Consider the following 22893-nt stretch of genomic DNA (forward strand, 5'->3'; position numbering starts at 1 on the left):
GAGAACTTGTTCTCAACTAGCCTACCTGGTTAAATAAAGGTGAAATAAAATAAATAAAAAAGTGTAATAGCATCCTTCTTTTTTACATTTATTTCAATTTGTGCGATGCTGCAGTTTTGCAAATTGTTATTTATTTTTCTTTGATATGGTGCAATAATCAATTATGCTGTTCAGATTGTATTCATTTTGAATGGTTAGATTTATATGCACTTTGTTTCTATACATTAAAAAGTTATACTTTAAATGCAAATGCTTAATAGCATTATTTTTCATAACAAACCAATGCATATTTAAATACATTGTGGTTAAGGTAGAGTATGATTTCATTTAATAATTTAATTATAATTGTTTTAACACCAATCATAGTCAAACTATCGCAAACTGTTTGACTTGAAAAAATAAAAAACTTTTTTTTTCACTACCGTGAAGTGCACGTGTGCAATAACTCAATTCGCTCTTCCACCTCTTTTAAACAATGCAATTTTTTTACTTTGGCAAAGGGTCACGTATACAGAACATATTGCACTCTGTTCGTAACATCTTTTAGATTTGGGAACAGAAACATTTATTCAGATTGGACTTTTCTTCGATGAGAAAATCAGCAGAATGTCAGCCCAGTTCAATCTCGCTCCATCTTCTCCCACTGCCGGCCACTGGGCTTCCTCTCCTTACCATATTTGGTGGTGAGTGGAACCGTCAACCGGATGCTTCAGCTTTATACATCCGGTGAAACATCTTGCTCTATTTGTGACGTAACCATCCAGTGACCGCGCATAACCTACGCTCGTGAACTTTGAGAAACGTTAGCGTTATTCTTGACCACTACAACAGCAGCTATTTCTGAAAAAGGTAAGACGAGAAAGTTTTACAGTACTATAAAGCAGGCATATATGTGCCCCTGTTGTTAGCAAGCAACTGCTCTTCATGACGCAGCATAACGTAAACACTGGACGCTTCGGTCGGGCCGTCGTAACGTGCTACGTTATTTCATCCCCACGGCGTAGATGGCTGGCGTTGGCTCGCTGTGCGTTAACAGTGAAGCTCAGTTTAAAATGAAATGTCAGTGTATGGTTCCGCTAACTTAGTGAACTATCCAACTAGTGCGTCATAGCACAACAAGTATCTCTGCCTTGTTTGGGCCTGGCTTGACATGCTAAACTTAGCCACCCAACTAGCTTCTTATACCATGAATAATGTTGTAGCTACAGCACAAAAACTGCAATGAGAAGAGCTAACGTTATACGTAACATCTAGTTCAATAGCGTTGATTCCAAATGTCTTAGTTTGTTAGTCAGGCCCTCTACATAATATTCAACCCTAACTACTTAGTAGGCATGTGCATATTTCCCTTTCAAGACGATTCTAGTTACTTTTGTGTATATGTAGTGTAGATCATGCCTCAACCCCATCGACCACATTTGGGATGAATTTGAACGCCCTAAATCGCCCAACATCAGTTGCGACCTCACTAATGCTCTTGTTGGCTGAATGGAAGCAAGTCCCCTCAGCAATATTCCAACATCTAGTGGAAAGCCTTCACAGTAGAGTGGAGTCTAATGATGTTGGTTGATTAGGCCTGGCTCGTAGTCGACGTTCCAATTCATCCCAAAGGTGTTTCATCAAATGTAATTGGTCACATACACATTGTTAGCAGATGGTAATGCGAGTGTAGCGAAATGCTTGTGCTTCTAGTTCCGACAGTGCAGTAATATCTAACAAGTAATCTAACAATTCCCCAACAACTACCTTATACACACAATATAAAGGGGTGGATGAGAATATGTACATATATGGATGAGTGATCGCTGTATAAAATACAGTATATACATATGATATGAGTAATGTAAGATATGTAAACATTATTTAAGGTGTCATTGTTTCAAGTGACTAGTGACCCGTTTATTAAAGTGGCAAATGATTGGGTCTCAATGTAGGCAGCAGCCTCTCTGAGTTAGTGATTGCTGTTTAGCAGTATGATGGCTTTGAGATAGAAGCAGTTTTTCAGTCTCTCGGTCCCAGCTTTGATGCACCTTGCCTTCTGGATGGTAGCGGTGTGAACAGGCAGTGGCTCGGGTGGTTGTTATCCTTGATTATCTTTTTGGCCTTCCTGTGACGTTGGGTGCTGTAGGTGTCATGGAGGGCAGGTAGTTTACCCCGGTGATGCATTGTGGTTGAGGTCAGGGCTCTGTGCAAGCCAGTCAAGTTCTTCCACACTGATCTCGACCAACCATTTCTCTATGGACCTTGCTATGTCCACGAGGGCATTGTCTTGCTGAAACAGGAAAGGGCCTTCCCCAAAAAGTTGGAACCACAGAATCGTCTAGAATGTCATTGTATGCTGTAGTGTTAAGTGGCATCCTATGACAGTGTCACGTTGATAGTCACTGAGCTCTTCAGTACGGGCCATTCTACTGCCAATGCTTGTCTATGGAGATTGCATGGCTGGGTGTTTAAAAAAATATATATTTTTGTACACCTGTCAGCAATGGGTGTGGCTGAAATAGCCAAATCCGCTAATTTGAAGCGGTGTCCACATACTTTTGTGTGTGTGTGTCTACAGTGCATTCCGATAGTATTTACACCCCTTCCCTTTTCCCACATTTTTTTACGTTACAGCCGTACATGCTGACCAGACTGCACACGTCGAGTGTGCGAGCGTAGTAAAATAAATGTACACAAACATGTCATGCAATAATTGCACCCACACTGTGTGCGAGCGTCTGCATAGCCAGGTGCTAAAATAGAACTTGGCAAGTCCTGCCTCTCCAATCTCCTCATTGACACGTGGGTTTTTAGGAGCATATACCATCTTCTCATTGGTTTTTAGGAGCATATACCCACGTGGGTGAATGAAAGATGAACTGAGGTCCACACTCCAGTTGGTGGTGGTAATGCACCTTAAAGTTGGTTGCCAACTGCCATATAAAGTCAGAAGAAGGAGGAGAGATTACTAGAAAAAACTTTTACCCTTTTATCTGTGGATTAAATGTCGGAGTAGAGGACCTTGTGCATTTCAGGTAAAATAACAACCCAATGTTTATATCCCAGGACAACTTAGCTAGCAACAGCAAGCTAGCTATCTAAATTGCCATAAATGTTTAATGCTTTTTGACCTGTCCCAAAATGTTAATAGTTGGTTCATAGTTTGTTTTGATATTTCAAACTGCTTGTCCTGATCGCGTCTGGTGTGGGGGGGACAAAATCAACATGCGCATGATGGCAGACGTCTGGCGTGCGGTCTGGTCAGAATGTTATTCTAAAACAGATTTAAATAAAATGGCTTTATCAATCTACACACACTACCCCATAATAAAAGTTATTTAGGACATTTTTGCAAATGTATTAAAGATAAAAAACGAATACCTTATTTACAGAAGTATTCACACCCTGAGCTCACGTGCATCCGGTTTCCATTGATGGTCCTTGAGATGTTTCTACAACCTGTTTGGAGTCCACCTGTGGTAAATTCAATTGATTGGACATGATTTGGAAAGTCACACCTGTCTATATAAGGTCCCACAGTTGACAGTGCATGTCAGAGCAAAAACCAAGCCTTGAGGTTGAAGGAGTTGCCCGTAGAGCTCCGAGACAGGATTGTGTCGAGGCACAGATCTGGGGAAGGGTACCAAAAAATGTCTGCAACATTGAAGGTCCTCAAGAACACAGTGGCCTCCATCAGAAGTTTGGAACCACCAAGACTATTCCTAGAGCTGGCTGCCTGGCCAAACTGAGAAATCGGGGGAGAAGGGCCTTGGTCAGGGAGGTGACCAAGAACCCGATGGTCACTCTGACAGAGCTCCAGAGTTCCTATGTGGCGATGGGAGAACCTTCCAGAAGGACAACCATCTTTGAAGCACACCACCAATCAGGCCTTTATGGTAGAGTGGCCAGACTGAAGCCACTCTTCAGTAAAAGGCACATGACAGCCCACTTGGAGTTTGCAAAAAGGCTCCTAAAGACTCTCAGACCATGAGAAACAAGATTCTCTGGTCTGATGAAACCAAGATTGAACTCTTTGGCCTGAATGTCAAGTCTGGAGGAAACCTGCCACCGTTACTTCAGTGAAGCATGGTGATGGCAGCAGCATGCTGTGGGGATGTTTTTCAGTGGCAGGGACCATGAGACTAGTCAGGATCAAGGGAAAGATGAACGTAGCAATGTACCCAGAGATCCTTGATGAAAACGTGCTCCGGACCTCAGACTGGGGCAAGGGTTCACCTTGCAACAGGACAACAACCTTAAGCACACAGCCAAGGCAACGCAGGAGTGGCTTTAGGACAAGTCCCTGAATGTCCTTGAGTGGCCCAGCCAGAGCCCGGACTTGAACCCGCTCGAACATGGAGAGACCTGAAAATAGCTGTGCAGCGACAGAGCTTGAGAGGAATGGGAGAAACTCCCCAAATACGGGTGTGCCAAGCGTGTTGCATCATACCCAAGAAGACTCAAGGCAGTAATCACTGCCAAAGGTACTTCAACAACGTACTGAGTAAATGGTCTGAATACTTATGTAAATGTGATATTTCTATATATAAATATACCAGTCAAGTTTGGACACCTACTTATTCAAGGGTTTTTCTTTATTTTTACTATTTTCTACATTGTAGAATAATAGTGAACACATCAACTATGAAATAACACATGGAATCATGTAGTAACCAAAAAAGTGTTAAACAAATTAAAATGTATTTTTATATTTGAGATTCTTCAAAGTAGCCACCCTTTGCCTTGACTGCTTTGCACACTCTTGGCATTCTCTCAACCAGCTTCATGAGGTAGTCACCTGGAATGCATTTCAATGAACAGGTGTGCCTTGTTAATTTGTGGAATTTCTTTCCTTAATGCGTTTTGAGCCAATCAGTTGTGTTGTGACAAGGTAGGGGTGGTATACAGAAGATTGACCTATTTGGTAAAAGACAAAGTCCATATTAGGGCAATAACAGCTCACATAAGCAAAGAGAAACAACAGTCCATCATTACTTTAAGACATGAAGGTCAGTCAATCCGGAAAATTCCAAGAACTTTGAAAGTTTCTACAAGAGCAGTCACAAAAACCATCAAGCGCTATGATAACTGTTACCAGCCTCAGAAATTGGCCATTAACTGCACCTTAGATTGCATTCCAAATAAATTTTTCAGAGTTCAAGTAACAGACATCTCAACATCAACTGTTCAGAGGAGACTGCGTGAATCAGGCCTTCATGGTCGAATTGCTGCAAGAAACCACTACTAAAGGACACCAATAAGAAGAAGATACTTGCTTGGGCCAAGAAACACACGCAATGGACATTAGACCGGTGGAAATGTGTCCTTTTGGTCTGAGTCCAAATTTGAGATGTATTTTTTTCTTCCAAAAGCTGTCTCTTTGAGAGATGCAGAGCAGGTGAACTGATGATCTCCGCATGTGTGGTTGTCACCGTGAAGCATGGAGGAGATGGTGTGGGGGTACTTTGCTGGTGACACTGTCATTGATTTATTTCAAATTCAAGGCACAACCAGCATGGCTACCACAGCATTCTGCAGCAATATGCCATCCCATCTGGTTTGCGCTTAGTCCCACTATCGTTTGTTTTTCTACAATGATAGTGGAATGCTTTTCCAACAGTCTTGAAGGAGTTCCCACATGCTGAACACTTGGCTGTTTTTCCTTCACTCTGTGGTCCAACTCCAGCTCAAACCATCTCAATTGGGTTGAGATCTGGTGATTGTGTAGGTCAGATCATCTGATGCAGTACTCATTACTCTCCTTCTTGGTCAAATAGAATGTACAATGTAGAAAATAGTAAAAACTAAAGAAACCCTTGAAATGAGTAGGTGTGTCAACTTTTGGCTGGTACTGTACATATTTGGGAAACTGAACAGGCATGCAGGTTAAATACAAAAACATTCTACAGGTGAGTGACTGAATATGTGGATTCAGAATAAATACTTATTTCTGTTTGACTGTGATCCTGGCTCAGTTGACATACCAGTAAGTGAAATCAAACAGCTGATTGAGCTGTCATGTGACCGAATGCATTCATGGGTCACTACAGAGGAGTTTTGGTTCCTGCCACAAAGGGAATACCCTGCCGTCTCCCTCTGATCATTAATGCCACGTTCAACTGGGAAAATCGAGCTCCGACTGGGGTGGGAAACAAGTTTTGAATGGTCATCCAACTCGTAATTCCAACCCGGGAACTCGGGCCTCTTTCTAGAGCTCTGACTTTCCAACCTGAAGATCAGACGTCATGATTTGACCTCGACTTTTTTCAGAGTTCCCAGTTGTGTTGAAAGCACTCGGTGCTCTCGTCTGCGTTAAAACCAAATATCAATCCAGGTTGGATGTGACAGCAGCGATGGGCTGCGCACTGTCAACCAGGCCCCCTAACTTTGAGAATCTCCGACGCGACATGCATCAAGCACAGCCGTCTCATTAGTGGTGGTGAGATATTATGCATTATGTCAGACTAATTTGCAATTGACTGTCATAATCCCACATTTAAAAGTATGTGATGGTGAGTTAAGAGACATACTGTTAGAATGTTTTTCAATTGACTGCCATAGCCCCAAATAAAGTCAATATTGGATCTTAAATAATGGTTGGGGACGTGAGCATGTTCCGATATCAAAATCGGGTCGTGGGCTAGGGCTTAAAATAAATTACACCATTTGACGTTATTTTATGTTTTTGAATAATACAAGTTCTAACTATGCTTTGAGTAGTGTGTGACTCTAGGGTGGCAAGACATACATTCTAGGTGATTTCAATGGGTCTTTCTCCATTCTGATTGTTTGAATAATTTTCAGCATTTCTTCACCTGAGAGCTGATTTAAACAGCAGTGCTGCAGATGTCTCAAGTTTTGTGCAAGTGTGCAATTGGCATGCTTCCTGCAGGAAGGTCCAGAGCTGTTGCCAGAATTGACTGTTCATTTCTCTGCTATAAGCTGCCTCCAATGTCGTTTTAGAGAATTTGGCAGTATGTCCAACTGGCCTCACAACCGCAGATCACGTGTATGGCGTCGTGTGAGCGAGCAGTTTGCTGATGTCAACGTTGTAAACAGAGTGCTCCATTGTGGCGGTTGGGTTATGGTATGGGAAGTCATAAGCTACGGACAATCAACACAATTGTATTTTATTGATGGTAATTTTGAATGCACATAAATATACCGTGACGAGTTCCTGAGGCCCATTTTTCTTTATATTTAAAAAAAAATGTAAATGTTTTTTTTAAGGTATCTGTATTCCCAGTCATGTGAAAACCGTAGATTAGGGCCTAATGAATTTATTTCCATTAACTGATTTCCTTATATGAACTGTAACTCAGTCAAATCTTTGAAATTGTTGCATGTTGCATTTTTGTGTGTGTGTAGCACAACTTTCGATTTCATCCAGTCTCAAAATCAAATGGTTTAGACCATGTGTCAAACTCGTTCCACGGAGGGCCCGAGTGCCTGCGGGTTGTCACTCGCTTGTACTTGATTGATGAGTTAAGGCCACTGTTAAGTAAGAAACTGCCCTCCCCTGGTTGTCTAGTTGAAAGGAAGAACATAAAACCAGCAGACACTAGGCCCTCCATGGAATGAGTTTGACACCCCTGCTTTAGACCGTTTGGAAGTTTTTACAGAGTGAACTTTTCTCCTCTTGCTTTCACCATGCTAGCAAAAGTGATTGCTGTCCTCGCTATGAAATTATCAACTTTACCCTGTATATAGAAAAAATAACATATACACTGATTGTTTAAAGCAGGGACGGGCAAATGGTCCCCCAATTTTGAAGGCCCTCGGATAAATTTCCACAAACATGTATTTATTTAGGAACTCAGTCGGAGTCTTAACTTACGAGTTAGAAAATTAAAATACGCAAATTCGAAATTGGGTGGTGCATTAGCAGTTTCTCTCTTATGTCATTCACTGACAATCAGTCAATTAGCCCATGTCAGCAACAATGTATTTATTGCTAAGTTAGTTTAGTTGCCAGCTATATAAGCTTGTTATCATGGCCGAATACTGGCCGGGGGGGGGCCCCATTTAAAAAATAAAAATAAAAAATAAAAAAAAATTGTTAGTCGGTCTCACTCAGATATCAGACTTGTGAGCAACTGCAGCCCCTCATATTGAGTTCAGATTTTTTTGTGCCCCCAACCCCATCAAAGTTGCCCATCTTTATGGTTTAAAGCTAAACTAAACTAAGCCCCAATCAGAAGGTTGCTTAGGACACTTTATTCTGGTAAAACACTAACAGTGCATTTGATAATAGCCTAACAAATTGCATTGGTTGTCACTCAACTAATGAAGCCTCTTGTTGGTCAGCGGAGCGTACAGTGCACAGTTTGACTAGGCTACTGATATTGCCTGGGATTGTTTGGAATGCAAGATGACTTATTGATCAACGACTGTCAGCACAGTTACATGCTCAGTTCGACGCTGAAGGAGAGAACGCATCAGATGGCACAAAAGATTAGGTATTTTTGGATGGTTAAAAGTATGCCTAATATGATCATTATTTTGTGAACTGGTGATTTTTCTGACTGACGCATGCTACATTTTAGATCTGTTCGGAGACTGCAGACAGATGCACTCATATCTTAAACATTTGAACCAGGGACCGATGCGTATTGGTGACTCGTTACGTCCCTACTAACTAGCGTACATTGCCAAATGGCGGCCCAAGCAAACATTTGAACCAGGGACCGATGCGTATTGGTGAATCGTTACGTCCCTACTAAGTAGCGTACATTGCCAAATGGCGGCCCAAGCAAACATTTGAACCAGGGACCGATGCATATTGGTGACTCATTACGTCCCTACTAACTAGCGTACATTGCCAAATGGCGGCCCAATCAAAAGTATGATCAATCACCCCTGAAAGGCCAGTTGGTGGTAGCCATAGTTAAGTGACCTAGTACACTTCTGTCAATTACCAATAATAGCCCACCCCATATATCATGCAAGCTAAACCAGCCTAGAAGACATTGAAGGGAGATGTGCTTTGGAATGTCAAATTTCATCATTGGCACAGAACTGTGTCTGTATCACTCAGTGAGACCTGCTGACCCCCCCCCCCCCCCCCCCCCATGGCATCATCTGAGGTCAATGTTAATGTGGAGGAGGTGGTAGTCGTGACAACGCCGGATGGAGCAGGGGAGGGCTCGGCTGCAGAGGTGGTGAAGACTGTGCTGGTGGCTACAGAGCTGACCCAGGCAGGGTGAGTGGTGGTACACACACGCTGAGATTAAAGTCCCGTGACAGCTTCTCCAGACCAATCAGGGAAGTATTAAAGCCTAAAACAGAGTGAGTTAATTGTGTGTTTACCATACACACAAACCTCAGTCACTTTGAGTCAGTGATACCCCTTAGCCCTATACCACAGGATGTTGGTGGCACCTTAATTGGGGAGGACGGGCTCATGGTAATGTCTGGAACGGAATGAGTGGAATTGTATCAAATATTTTTTTTAATGTGTTTGATACTCCGTTCGCTCTGTTCCAGCCATTATGAGCCGTCCTCCCATTAGCAGCCGCCACTGGCCTATACCTTATGTTACATAAGACTATTTGAGTTTTTCCTCATCAGGTTACATATATTCAAAAGGTCAACCCTAGTGGTGGTAGTAGGTTTGTAATCAAGCATACCACTACCAAAGACGGGCATAGTCGAGTCTTGGTAGCCTATACCCTACGAGGGCATAGTCTAGTCTTTGGTAGTGGTACGCTTGATAGTATCTGTCCCCTCTCATCTGGGGTGCTGCATATTGTCTTTGATTTAACACTCACTGAGCTTTCTCTATGGCTTATTGACTTATTGGAGTTTCTCTATGCCATTCAGGGAGGAACTTCCAGATGGAAGCGTGGAGTCAGAAACCGACGCCACCATCACTGTGACAAAGGAGGCAGTCCTAGGTAAAGTTAACCCATTCACGCAAACTACCTTTAGCGCCTATTGACGATCTCTTGGCCGGGGAGGTTTAAGATCCCAGACACTTGCTCTAAACATTAACACTCATCACTTGCGGTACGGTTTTGGAAACCGAAGGAACGTATCCTTCATATCAGCAACAATAAATAAAAGGTTTTATTACTACACCTTTTTTATCGGGTTCCCACACTGCCATAGTTCCATGTTGCAGCGCTTGTTTACGGGAAAACAAATGAAAGACAGTCGACTACCTGTGCTAATTAGCTATCTGTGTCTCCGAACACCTGTGTGTAAACCGAAGACTGACACCACAAATGTGTTGTCACTGAACCACTGTTGGCTGCAACTGTGTTAAAACAGTGTACAGTAAGGGTATATTTCGCATTTGAAATCATTTTGATGTGATATGAAAGCGTATGGCTTTGTTCTAGAACCGTACCGAATCAATTCATGTAGTTTTTGGCTGCCAGAGCCAATTCGCCTCTAAACAGAACATGTAAGGGCCTTGGACTATAAGGAATAATGTTTGCCTAATAATGGCCTGAAGGAGCCTAAGGTAAAGTTATATGCTGATCAGGACATTGTCACTGCCATGCGCTTGATGATGAATCTAAACATAACTCTGTGATGTTTGTGACAGACTGTTTAGCGGTATTCATAATAAATAATATCCCCTGTACCAAAGGGCACAGCTAGTTATGCTGTACAAATTCCTCTAACTCACTGCCTGGTCTCTGACCTCCTCCCTATAGGTGGTCTCAATGACAGATGTTTACCTTGTCAGCTCGGGGATTCGATCTTGCAACCTTTCGGTTACTAGTCCAACGCTCTAACCTCTAGGGTACCTGCCGCCCCAGCATTCTCACATAGGTGTTCCTTTTGTCCAGGTGAGAAAGGGCAGTGTGGAGTGTGATTGAGATTGGGACATCTGTTGGGGTGGTATGCGAGTTGGAGTGGGTCTACGGTGTCCGGGAGGATGCTGTTGATGTGAGGCATGACCAGCCTTTCAAAGCACCGGCTACCGACGTGAGTGCTACGGTGCGGTAAACATTTAGGCAGGTTGCCTTCGCTTTCTTGGGCAAAGGAACTATGGTGGTCTGTAGGTATTGAAGAATCGGTCAGGGAAGCGTCTGGGTTTCCCTTTGTAGTCCATAATAGTTTTGAAGCCCTGCCGCATCCGACGAGCGCCAGAGCTGTTGTAGTAGGTCTCAATCTTAATACTGTATTGCCGCTTTGCTTGTTTGATGGTTCATCTGAGGGCATAGCGGGATTTCTTATAAGTGTCCGGATTAGTCTCCCGCTCCTTGAAAGCGGCAGCTCTAGCGTTTACCTCGATGCGGATGTTGCCTGTAATCCATGGCTTCTGGTTGGGATATGTACGTACAGTCACTGTGGGGACGAAGTCGTTGATTTACCCTTTGATGAAGCCGGTGACTGAGGTGGTATACTCCTCAATGCCATTGGATGAATCCTGGAACATATTCCAGTCTGTGCTAGCAAAACAGTCCTGTAGCCTAGCACCCACGTCATCTGACCACTTCCTTATTGAGCGAGTCACTGGTACTTCCTGTTTTAGTTTTTGCTTGTAGGCAAGAATCAGGAGAATATAATTATGGTCAGATTTGCCAAATGGAGGGCGGGGGAGAGCTTTGTATGCATCTCTGTGTGTGGAGTAAAGGTGATCCTCTGGTTGCAAATGTGACATGCTGGTGGAAATGAGGTAAAATGGATTTAAGTTTGCCTGCATTAAAGTCCCCGGCCACTAGGAGCGCCGCTTCTGGATGTGCATTTTCTTGTTTGCTTATGGCCTTATACAGTTGGTTGAGTGCTGTCTTAGTGCCAGCATCGCTTTTTTCCTGTGGTAAATAGACAACCACGAATAATATGGATAGTGTGGTCTACAGCTTATCATAAGTTACTCTACCTCAGGTGAGCAATACCTAGAGACTTCTTTAATATTAGACATCGTACACAGCTGTGATTGACAAAAAGACACACACCCCCACCCCTCGTCTTACCAAACGTAGCTTCTCTGTCTTGCCGGTGCATGGAAAATCCTGCCAGCTCTATATTGTCAGTGTCATCGTTCAGCCACGACTCTGTGAAACACAAGAGATAATGTCCCATTTTTAGGATAATCTTGATCGTAGGTCATTGATTTTATTTTCCAATGATTGCATGTTGGCCAATAGAACGGATGGCAGTGAGGGTTTACTCGCTCGCCTACGAATTCTCAGAAGGCAGCCTGACCTCCGCCCCCTTTTTCTCCGTCATTTTTTCATGCAAATGATGGGGATTTGGGCCTGTTCCCGAGAAAGCAGTATATCCTTCATGTCGGACTCGTTAATTGAAAAAGTTTCTTCCAGTTCGAGGGGAGTAATCACTGTTCTGATATTCAGAAGTTATTTTCGGTCATAAGAGATGGTAGCAGCAAAATGATGTACAAAATAAGTTGCAAAAAAACTAACAAAATAGCACAGTTGTAAAACATCAGCCATCCCCTCTGGCGCCATTCTACTTCCCTAAACCATCACTTAGTTTTTGTAAAGTGGCTGTGTGCATGTCTTAAATGATCAAATTAATTAAATGCTGGCTTGTAATCTGCCTCTCTGTCTGAGCAGTGAAGCTGTCAGAGGAGATGGATGTGGAAGCTGATTTGGTGTACCCAATCACTTGTGGGGACGTGAAGGGCACCCTGGTCTGGAAGAAGTTTGTTTGCCCTGGCATCAACGTCAAATGTGTCCAAGTATGTCTGATTTTTAACCCACTTTTTAGCCATTTTAGCCAAGTTCAACTCAGTCTTTCACAGTCCTATCAAATCATCATTTTGAGGTTTATTATCCCCATGATATGCGCACAAAGAAAGGAACCATGGAGGTACCGGGTCATGTTCATTTGGCCCTAAACAAAGAAAAAAAACAGGCTGAACTTGTCCAATAAGAAACGCTTGTTTTCTTTTACACACCCTTTTGCTACGATGTGCACTCATGAATAAGACCGACATCATCAGGGTCAATCTCTGTTCCAGTTCAATGAGCATCTCATCAGTCCCAAGGAATTTGTCTATCTGGCTGGGAAATCTACATTGAAGGACTGGAAGAGAGCCATTCGTGTGAACGGCACTATGATCAGGTCAGTGGCTTCGAAGGGATGCACACTTGGGTTGGCACAAAGAATTTACAATGTCAACCGTATGGTTCTCCATGCAAAGAATTGAGTAGAGTTCTACACTGCCAGTCTGCAAAATGGATTATCAATAATTTTGCAGTTCTGAAATGTGCCACACGATGGCACTGTAACATAAAATAAATGAAGGGTGCTTCCATGGCACTAGTTTAGTAAGGCCTGGGTCATGTTCAATAGCCACTAAATGAAAGAAACATGTTTCAAATGGGCTGAAACAGGGAAGGGTCTACCTGGACTGAATAAGAAATGCTTATTTTTGCTTTCGGTTGCAAAATGTTTTAAATAGTTTTCCATTGCATCCCCTAATGAACGCGACGCTGCACTTTGTTGGGAGATAAGACTTTCTCTGATGCTGTCTGGCAGCTGATTAATGGTGTATGATATAATTTCCCATAGGAAAATCATGGACTCAGGCGAGTTGGATTTCTACCAGCACTCCAAGGTGTGCTCCAACACCTGCCGCAGTACTAAGATTGACCTGGTGGGGACCAGAGTGTCACTCAGCAGCCAGCAGTCCACCGAATATGTTCCTGTCACTCCTTCCTTATCTGACGGTAAACACACCGACGCACACCGGGATCCACTCACATCCTAGTCTTTGGAAAGAATTGTGTAACATTTGAGGTGTTCAACGCTTACCATGATGTCATTCTAGTGAACGGATCACCGGCCACGTTTCCAACAGAGGGATCATCAGACGACACCACGGAATGGGTCACGGCCATAGGAGGTGAGTTTTACCTGGCCACTTTGCTTAGAAATTAGGCTAGATTACTTTAGACGTTCAACGTTCAATACTTAAGACACTCAGTCGCGTAATGGCCGTAACTGCTTTTCCAATCACATGACAGTGCACTTAGAGCACTTAGATCTGACAGTTATAAGTGTGATCATGATGTACACTTACTCTCTTAATCAATCTCTTTTTACTGTAGAGGTTTTCAAATCGCTCTTTGGGCACCCGCAGACGTTCCATGTATTTGAACTATTCCACAGCTAGCCCACGTAATTCAACTTGTCAACCTACACACACACACCCATATATATATATATATATATATATATATATATATATATATATATATATATATATATACATACACACACACACACACACACACACACACAGAAGTATGTGGATACCCCTTCAAATTAGTGGATTTGGCTAGTTCAGCTACAGTTGTTGCTGACGGGTATATAAAATTGAGCACACAGCCATGCAATCTCCATAGACAAACATTGGCAGTAGAATGGCCTTACTGAAGAACTGTGACTTTCAACGTGGCACCGTCATAGGATGCCACCTTTCCAACGAGTCAGTTCGTCAAATTCCTGCCCTGCTAGAGCTGCCCGGTCAATTGTACGTTTTGTTATTGTGAAGTGGAAACGTCCAGGAGCAACAACAGCTCAGCCGCGAAATGGTAGGCCACACAGGCTCACAGAACGGGGCCGCAGAGTGCTGTCCTCGGTTGCAACACTCACTACCGAGTTCCAAACTTCCTGTCACAAGAACTGTTCATCGGGAGCTTCATGAAATGGGTTTCCATGGCCGAGCAGCCTCACAGTGGTATAAAGCGCGCCGACATTAGACTCTGGAGCAGTGGAAACGCGTTCCCTGGCAGTCCGACGGACGAAAATGGGTTTGGCGGATCCCTGGAGAACACTACCTTCCCCAATTTATAGTGCTAACTGTAACATTTGGTGAAGGAGGAATAATGGTCTGGTGCTGTTTTTCATGGTTCAGGCTAGGCCCCTTAGTTACAGTGAAGGGAAATCTTAACGCTACAACATACAGTGATATAGATTATTCTTTGCTTCCAATTTTGTGGCAACAGTGTGGGTAAGGCCCTTTCCTTTTTCAGCAACACAATGTCCCTGTGCACAAAATGAGGTCCATACAGAAATGGTTTGTTGAGATCGGTTTGGAAGAACTTGAGAGCCCTGACCTCAACCACATCGAACACCTTTGGGATGAATTAGAACGCCGACTGCGAGCCAGGCATAATTGCCCAACATCAGTGCCCGACCTCACTAATGCTCTTGTGACTGAATGGAAGGAAGTCCCCCGCAGCAATGTTCCAACATCTAGTGGAAGAGCGGAGGCTTTTATAACAGCAAATGGGGGGACCAACTCCATATTAATGCCCATGATTATGGAATAAGATGTTCGACCAGCAGGTGTCCACATACTTTTGGTCATGTAGTGTATCATCAAGTCCTTGAATAGATACATCAGGTGAGCTCGTTCAGGGCTACAACAAAATTGTGAAACTTCTGGGAGTCCCCAGGGAGAGGTTTGAAAACCACTGATTTACTAGAAGGTCACAACTCTGGCAATCCGGCATAAACCGTGTTTTATTTAACTCTGAATATCTCTTTCAGAGTATTTAGTACGTTGTTTAGAAGCGACTTTCTGGTGTGTGTGTGCTTGCTTTGTTCCAGAGGATTCTGTGACCTTCTGGAGGGGTCTGAAGGAGGCTGGGTTGCTGGAGGAAGTGGTGGAGGACTTCCAGAAGGAGATTCAAAAGGTGCTAAAGGGAATGCAGGAGCGCATCACTGAGCCTCCCCTGCAGGTCAACGGTCAGTGGGGCTTCTCTCAATTAAATGATCTCTCTCTGTATGTGTGTGTGTGGATAATATAAGATGGCGCCGAAGAACATGGCTGACGTTTTACATTCTCCCAAACAATTGTGCTATTTTTTTTTTTAAATGTTCTGTTTTGTATAACCTATTTTGTACTTATTGTGTACATAATGTTGCTGCTACCGTCTCTTATGACCGACAATAACTTCTGGAGGAGCAGATTTCTGGGCACGGTAGAATAGATTCAAGACATAATGTACAGACAAGGGTATGGTAGGATGTGAGTACAGTGGAGGTAAACATAGGCATTGAGTGATGATGAGAGAGGTTGCATCTCTGGCGGCACCAGTTAAGCCAGGTGAGGTCACCGCATGTGTGGTGGGTGGAACAAAAGGGCTATCTAAGGCATATTGGGAAGTGCTTGGGGCTCTACAGTGAAATAAGACAATCACTAACCAAAACAGCAATAGACAAGGCATATTGACATTAGGGAGAGGCATGTGTAGCCGAGTGATCATAGGGTCCAATGAGTAGCACAAGATGAGTCATGGAGCCAATTCCGTAGTTGCTGTTACGCTCGGCGAGCTGGAGACACGGCGATTCAGACAGCTAGCGGGCCGGGGTTAGCAGATGGGCATCCGGCGACATCGCAATGGAAGAGCCTGTTGACGGTTACCTCAGACGGTTACGATCAGCGGGGCTCTGTGTCGGCAGTAAAGGGTCCAGGCCAATTGGCAAAATAAGTATTGTAGCCCAAGAATTGGCTGGTGGACCTCTTTGGCTAGCCGGGAAATGGGCCTAGCTCCAGGCTAGCTCCAGGCTAACTGGTGCTTGCTTCGGGACAGAGACGTTAGCCAGGAGTAGCCACTCGGATAGCAGCTAGCTAGCTGCGATGATCCGGTGTAAAGGTTCAGAGCTGGTGGTAGGAATCCGGAAATGTTGTAGAGAAAAAGCAGTCCGATATGCTCTGGGCTGATATCGCGCTGTGCAGACTGGCAGGAATTGACTGGGTTGAGGCTGGCTGGCTGATCCGAGTTAACGCTGAGGACCGCTAGCAGTGGCTAAATGACTACTACAGTGGGGCAAAAAAGTATTTAGTCAGCCACCAATTGTGCATGTTCTCCCACTTAAAAAGATGAGAGAGGCCTGTAATTTTCATCACTTCAACTATGACAGACAAAATGAGAAAAAAAAATCCAGAAAATCACATTGTAGGATTTTTAATGAATTTATTTGCAAATTATGGTGGAATATTTTCTCCAATTTTCTCAAATTTTGTCGAGAGCCATGCGTCATCCGAAACACAGCCCTGCCAAGCCGTACTGCTTCTTGACACAGTGCTCACTTAACCCGGAAGCCAGCCACACATCTTTGGGCACCGCCAACGACAATGAGTAACAGGCCATTTACTTTGGGCACTTCAGTCAGGCAGAAATTCTGAAAAAAGGACCCTAGCCCTAACAAGTCCCTTAAAGCATGATTTGATGGTCATTACTTTTTTTTTTACATGAAAGGATGGGTTAACTTGGCCCCACAGATAATTGATCTGCGATCGACCTTAAGTTTCAGTCATGGGATTTTTGTTTTAACCCCTGGGAGGGTCTTATAATAAGACAAAAAAAACAAAGATGGTTCTGCTTGTATGTTATGTCCTAAAACAAAATTTAAACTTAAACAAGGACTTTGTTCAGAAATGTTTCCCCCATTCGTTGAATATAGTCATGTGGGATCTGTTTCTCTGCTGTCCTAATGCCATTCTCACTTCAATCCTGTCTTTTCATGCTCCTACTCTCTGTGTTGGACTGTCTTCTCAGATGCTGTGCTGCTGAACAATATAGTGCAGAACTTCGGCATGCTCGACTTGGTTAAGAAGGTGCTAGCCAGTCACAAGAGCCAGATGGACCGACATAGGGAGCAGTATTCACGCAGTCTTGTCGGTGAGTTAAATTCTCACAATAACATTCTTCGTTAGTTTGTCTTTGAGCCCTTTGTGTTATGAGGATTTCCTAGGTGTCACTATTTTCATTGCAGCTGGCTTAGAAGCAGCTCCTTTTGCAAATAATGTGAAATGTTACTGTTTTGCGTTGTGTATGAAGTTTGGCCCGTCTTTTTCCGTAGCTCTGGAGCAGCAGTGTGACGAGCACAGGAAACGTGCCAAGGAGTTAAAGAGCAAATCCCAACACCTCAACAACGTCCTCATGACCCTAACTCCCGTGGCCGTGCCGTCCACGCCCAAACGCCCACGCCTCACCCGCGCTGTCTCGGGCCCTGCCGTTATGTCCAGTGCCCCCACCCAGATCACTCTGCCCCTCACCCAGCTGGCAGGCCTGCCTGCTGGGTGCAAAGTGCTCTCGGTGGGGGGAGCCGGTGCCAGCCAGCAGACCTACACGGTGCTGACCTCCCCCACGGGCGAGCTGGGGCCAGATGCCTCCAATTTGACGGTACTCTCCACGGCCGCCGCCGTTCAGGAGGGCGCATCCGCCACCTCAGCCTTCGTCAAGATGGTCAGCCCAGGCTACCAGCTGATCACGCTGCCTGCCGCGTTGAGCACCCAGCTACAGAGCCTGGCTGGGGGCACGGCCCAGGGCACCACTACCATGGTGGCAGTGCCTATGGGTAACAACGCACTGCAGAGCACGGCGGCAGAGGTCACAGCGTTGGGGAGACGGGTGGAAGTTCATGTGCAGGAGGGTGTGGCACCAGAGACTGAGGAGCAGGAGGCGAAGGAGACGGTGGAGAGTTAGAGAGATGTACTCCTCCTATAGTGTTAAAAACATGTCAGGGACTTGAGGCCCTGTTTGTCCTCACTGGTTTGGAGGGCAAGTACTGGAACCAGTGCCTAGGTCTAGTGGTGTTGAACTATGAAGGACCCATATCAGTAAAGATTACTTCAAATGTATAACTACATGCACTGCTCATTTTACTCAAAGCACCTGTGTGTGTGTCTGTGTGTGTGTCTCTGTGTCTGTGTGTGTGTGTGTATAGAGGTGAAAATGTCTGAGCAGAATTGAGTTTGGAATTCAAAACAGTGTATATTTTTATAACCATGCAAGTAGATGCCGACTCTGCTCAAAAGCCATTTTCTTAGTTCTTCTCAGGTGTCCATTTTCACTGGGGTGTGGGTGCCATGTTCACATTATCTCTTTACATTGTGCTAAAAATGTAAATTCTACAGTGCTCATCTTTCAACATCAGAATGGTTTTCCATTTCAACATTTAATAACTGTATATAACTTTTTGTTGAATATTACAATGCATTTTATTATATAGTTCATATTTTTGAACAAATGAAAAGTGAACAAACTGGTGGTTTTGTTGAACTTGTCAGTGTACTCTGTAAATTAATTGTATAAATTCTTAAATCTAGCCATTACTGGAAAACTTTAAGTATTTGGCATTTCTTTTTATTTCTGAACCAGTTGTTCAATTCATCATGAAATCAATACCTTTAATAGCTTTGTGTAACATTTCTTCTGACCAGAGAAGGCGTTGAGTTGTGAATTTCACCAGTCTTCTCATTAACTTCAATGACATGGATCATGAAAGGGCAAATCAAACGCAACCTTGAACAGTGAGTCCACATGATCATGACCCTGGCTTGATGGGAAAGCACACAAGCTAGGCTACATGACTGGTAAACCTCGCCGTCTGGTCGTGCTGCAATGAAATACTGTAGGTAAGCTTAAGTTTATGTTGAAATATGGCCCTGTTTTTACACAATGTTTTTCTATTTAAACTTACTCATGCTCGTTACACGCTCTGAAAGCTGTTATTGTACTGCATCGGTCTGTTACAATAGCCAATGTTTACTATGCATGTTTTCAGACATGTCTCTAATATGCCACTAGTCCCACACCTTGATATCAGAACATGCCGGTAGGGAGTGCTGAAGTGTTTATTTTGCTTCTTCAGATATTCCTTTATTATTTTCCCCTAACCCTACCTCCACTAATTGGAGTAAACTAATGGACAACAACACTTAGGCTTCAACTTCCAGGTGATACATGTCCAGCTGACATACTATATACATTTTACGGACGCAGTATATTTAAGCAATAAGGCCCGAGGAGGAGTGGTATATGGCCAATATACCACATCTAAGGGCTGTTCTTAACCACGACAAAACGCGGAGTGCCTAGGCACAGCTCTTAGCCGTATATTGGCCATATATCACAAACCCCCGAGGTGCCTTACTGTAATTTTGAGCTGTAAAAATAAATGTTTTGTCATACCCGTGGTATACGGTCTGATATACCACGGCTGTCAACGAATCAGCATTCAGTGCTCGAACCACCCCGTTTAGAATTTACAATAGTTATCTTTTGTTTATTTTTAGTCCCATCCTTCAGCTACCCTCAACCCCTCCCATCTATCTCTGAAGACCATCCAGTTGTGATTTCTATTTGGCATATTTTTCAACTTTGCTGTTTCACAAAAGTTCTGAACCTAAATGCATTTTACGGACACAGTATATTTTCATTTGTTTTCATGTTATCCAGATACTCATCTTTGGCCAGTGACGGTCGACAGGTGCGTTGCACTTGGTTTTGGGTGCATAGTGCACAGCAAATTAAATCAGATGGCATCAACCGTGAATAATTCTTCAATGTTGAGTTTGATTTGCCCTTTCGTGATCCATGTAATTTAAGTTTATGGGAACTTTATGTTCAAAGTTCAAACGTTTTGATTGTAATGCCAATTTTCTTAGAATCAATCAGTGAACTTCAAAGATTACAACAGTTTATTCAATGTGAATCATTCTAGCTGACTCATGATTGATTGTGAATGCAATGAAAGATCCTATTTTGCAATGAGAGGCGCTCTCCATGATGCTGAAATGCACCACGAGCCTATGTGCATTGGCACTCCACAATGTTCAACGCTCCACGCTGTCCTCTTGGCAATGTAGGCCTACTCTTGAGCTACTCGTCCACAAGATGGTGCTAGTCCAATTTCACTCATCAGCATTCCATTTAGTTTTGTGATTGATTTTAAGAAAGGTATTGTTGAACATCAATTAAAAATGAAAACACCAAAGGTCCTCATCATCCTCTGTTCGCTATGCTGCAGGTCTGTAGGCCATGTTTCTGCTGATATTGGTATTCTTCTCGTTTGTTGAAATATTCTAAAATTCGAAGAAAAAAATATATATATATATCAAATGAGATTAGGGTCGTTGGCGGTGCCCAAAGATGTGTGCGTATTTGGTCACCTTTGGCACTACATGGTGAATGGCAAGATGTCCATTGGATTACATTTTGGGGGGCTTTTTTCTATGGTAGCCAGTGGCGACCCGTCATTCAGGACTTAGCAAAAGAAATGTGTTGCCTGTTTTTGCATGTTATTTAGGCATTAATACTTGTCACACATCAGTTTGCAAACATCAGTTTGCAAACAATGTAAAAAATAAACATTTAGTTAATAAAGCTGCATACAAACATGGTCTCTTTTTTGCTTTCTTGAGTAAGGCCGCTCCAAAATGCAGGTGTTTCAACTTAGCTCCATGCTTTCTGTGGTGGAGGGTCAGACAGCAGAAAATACACAGCGTAGGGGTTGGTAATGTTCTGTAGTTGCACCGTGATTGGCTCAGTGTTCTGTCACCCATGAGAACACATCACTGCAAAATCTACAGGGAGAGCTAGAAAGTTCAAGCCCCTTGGGTTCTGCCATAGATTTACATTAGAAGTGCCCATCCAAGAAGGCTCAAGGTCATTGGCCACAGATAAAATGACATAAAATCATGTTATATCTACCATAGCTTTAATGACTGACCATGTCAACATTATACTTTCAAAATCTTAGCAAGCTAGACACGCGAGTATGATGTTGACATGGTCAGTCAAATGAAAGCTACGGTAGATATAACGTGATTTTGTAAATGTATCTGTGGCCAATGACCTTGAGCCTTCTTGGATGGGCACTTCTAATGTAACTCTATTAGAAATTTTTAATAGACTTATTAAGTCAAAAATCGTGAAAATTTTGCAAATGTATTAATGTGCTGCAGAGATGGTTTTCCTTCTGGAAGGTTCACCCATCTCCACAGAGGAACTCTGAAGCGATGTCAGAGTAACCATCGGATTCTTGGTCACCTCCCCGACCAAGGCCCTTCTCCCCCGATTTCTCAGTTTGGCCGGGCGGCCAGCTCTAGGAAGAGTCTTGGTGGTTCCAAAATTCTTCCATTTAAGAATGATGGAAGCCATTGTGTTTTGGGGGACCTTCAATGCTGCAGAAATGTTTTGGAACCTCGACACAATCCTGTCTCGGAGCTCTGCGGACAATTCCTTCGACCTCATGGCTTGGTTTTTGCTCTGACGTGCAATGTCAACTGTGAGATCTTATATAGACAGGTGTGTGCCTTTCCAAATCATATCCAATCAATTGAATTTACCACAAGTGGACTCCAATCAAGTTGTAGAAATATCTCAAGGATGATCAATGAAAACAGGATGCACCTGAGCTCAATTTCGATTCTCAAAGCAAAGGCTCTGAATACTTATGTAAGGTATTTCAGTAAAAAATATATTTTATCAATTTTAGAATAAGTCTAACAAAATGTAGAAAAAGTCAAGGGGTCTGAACACTTTCCAAATGCACTGTATGTATACTGTAGCTAAGAAAGTAATGCTAAGTGTATGTTGTGTAGTAAGCTGTTAGTAGCCTATGTGCCTCACCCTAATAATTCGGTCCCTTTCCCCCTCATAACTTAGCCTACTGTTCTGACTTGGTGGTGCACATGTAGCCTATAGCCTGTTTTAAAGAAATGTCATCATTGAATATTGTAAGAATTTTCATTGTCTGCTTATTTGCCCCCTTTATTTATCCTACATTTCTGACTTGGTGTACAGGGAGAATACTGTAAGAACGGCCCATGTTCAGAATTCTGTACCTGTACATTTCAAAAGTTCTGAACAAATAGTTTTATTGACTACGTCCGTCTTAGCTCACTTATTAATGTCTTTAATTAGTGAGTTAAGTCAAATTACGGATTGCCTCTTATCCGCTCATCATTCCCTTATGCCATAATTTGTACATCTCAATCGTCAGTAGAAACCACATTTGTTCAAGCAAGTCAGCCATATCAGCTATGTTTTTTTTTTAAAGGTAGTAAATGAGGCTGAATGAACTTTTTCGTTGCCAGACAAGACTACGCTGATAGCCAGGTGGAGCAGTGGTAAGGATTCACTCCATGGTGCTGAAAAGAAAGCTCTGCTGTTGGGACAGCTGTAT

At 43.2% G+C, this 22893-nt stretch overlaps 1 protein-coding gene across 8 annotated transcripts; it reads left to right on the forward strand.

The window, feature by feature from the left end:
* The first annotated feature begins 619 nt into the window (after positions 1-619).
* On the forward strand, positions 620-21101 carry LOC139542062 (glucocorticoid modulatory element-binding protein 2-like). 8 transcript variants are annotated; one of them, XM_071347060.1, is made up of 10 exons: positions 620-849; positions 9069-9184; positions 9805-9878; positions 12516-12640; positions 12905-13026; positions 13477-13634; positions 13736-13810; positions 15523-15660; positions 17478-17600; positions 17782-21101. In XM_071347060.1, exons 4-10 carry the CDS (start codon positions 12533-12535, stop codon positions 18405-18407), a joined length of 1350 nt encoding a protein of 449 aa, XP_071203161.1. In that variant the 5' UTR covers positions 620-849; positions 9069-9184; positions 9805-9878; positions 12516-12532; the 3' UTR covers positions 18408-21101. The 8 variants fall into 8 exon arrangements, with proteins under 8 accessions (XP_071203161.1, XP_071203163.1, XP_071203164.1 ...); XM_071347062.1 differs by having other exon boundaries at positions 9087-9184; XM_071347063.1 differs by having other exon boundaries at positions 9090-9184.
* The last annotated feature ends 1792 nt before the right edge of the window (positions 21102-22893 follow it).

This window comes from Salvelinus alpinus, chromosome 17 (assembly GCF_045679555.1).
Source record: "Salvelinus alpinus chromosome 17, SLU_Salpinus.1, whole genome shotgun sequence".
Lineage (NCBI taxonomy): Eukaryota > Metazoa > Chordata > Actinopteri > Salmoniformes > Salmonidae > Salvelinus > Salvelinus alpinus.

Coding starts and splice junctions, on each gene's coding strand:
- LOC139542062 (XM_071347058.1), top strand. CDS start 9,054: ATGGCATCATCTGAGGTCAATGTTAATGTGGAGGAGGTGGTAGTCGTG. Junction 12,641..12,904: donor TCAACGTCAAATGTGTCCAA/GTATGTCTGATT, acceptor CGACATCATCAG/GGTCAATCTCTGTTCCAGTT. Junction 13,635..13,735: donor CACTCCTTCCTTATCTGACG/GTAAACACACCG, acceptor ATGTCATTCTAG/TGAACGGATCACCGGCCACG.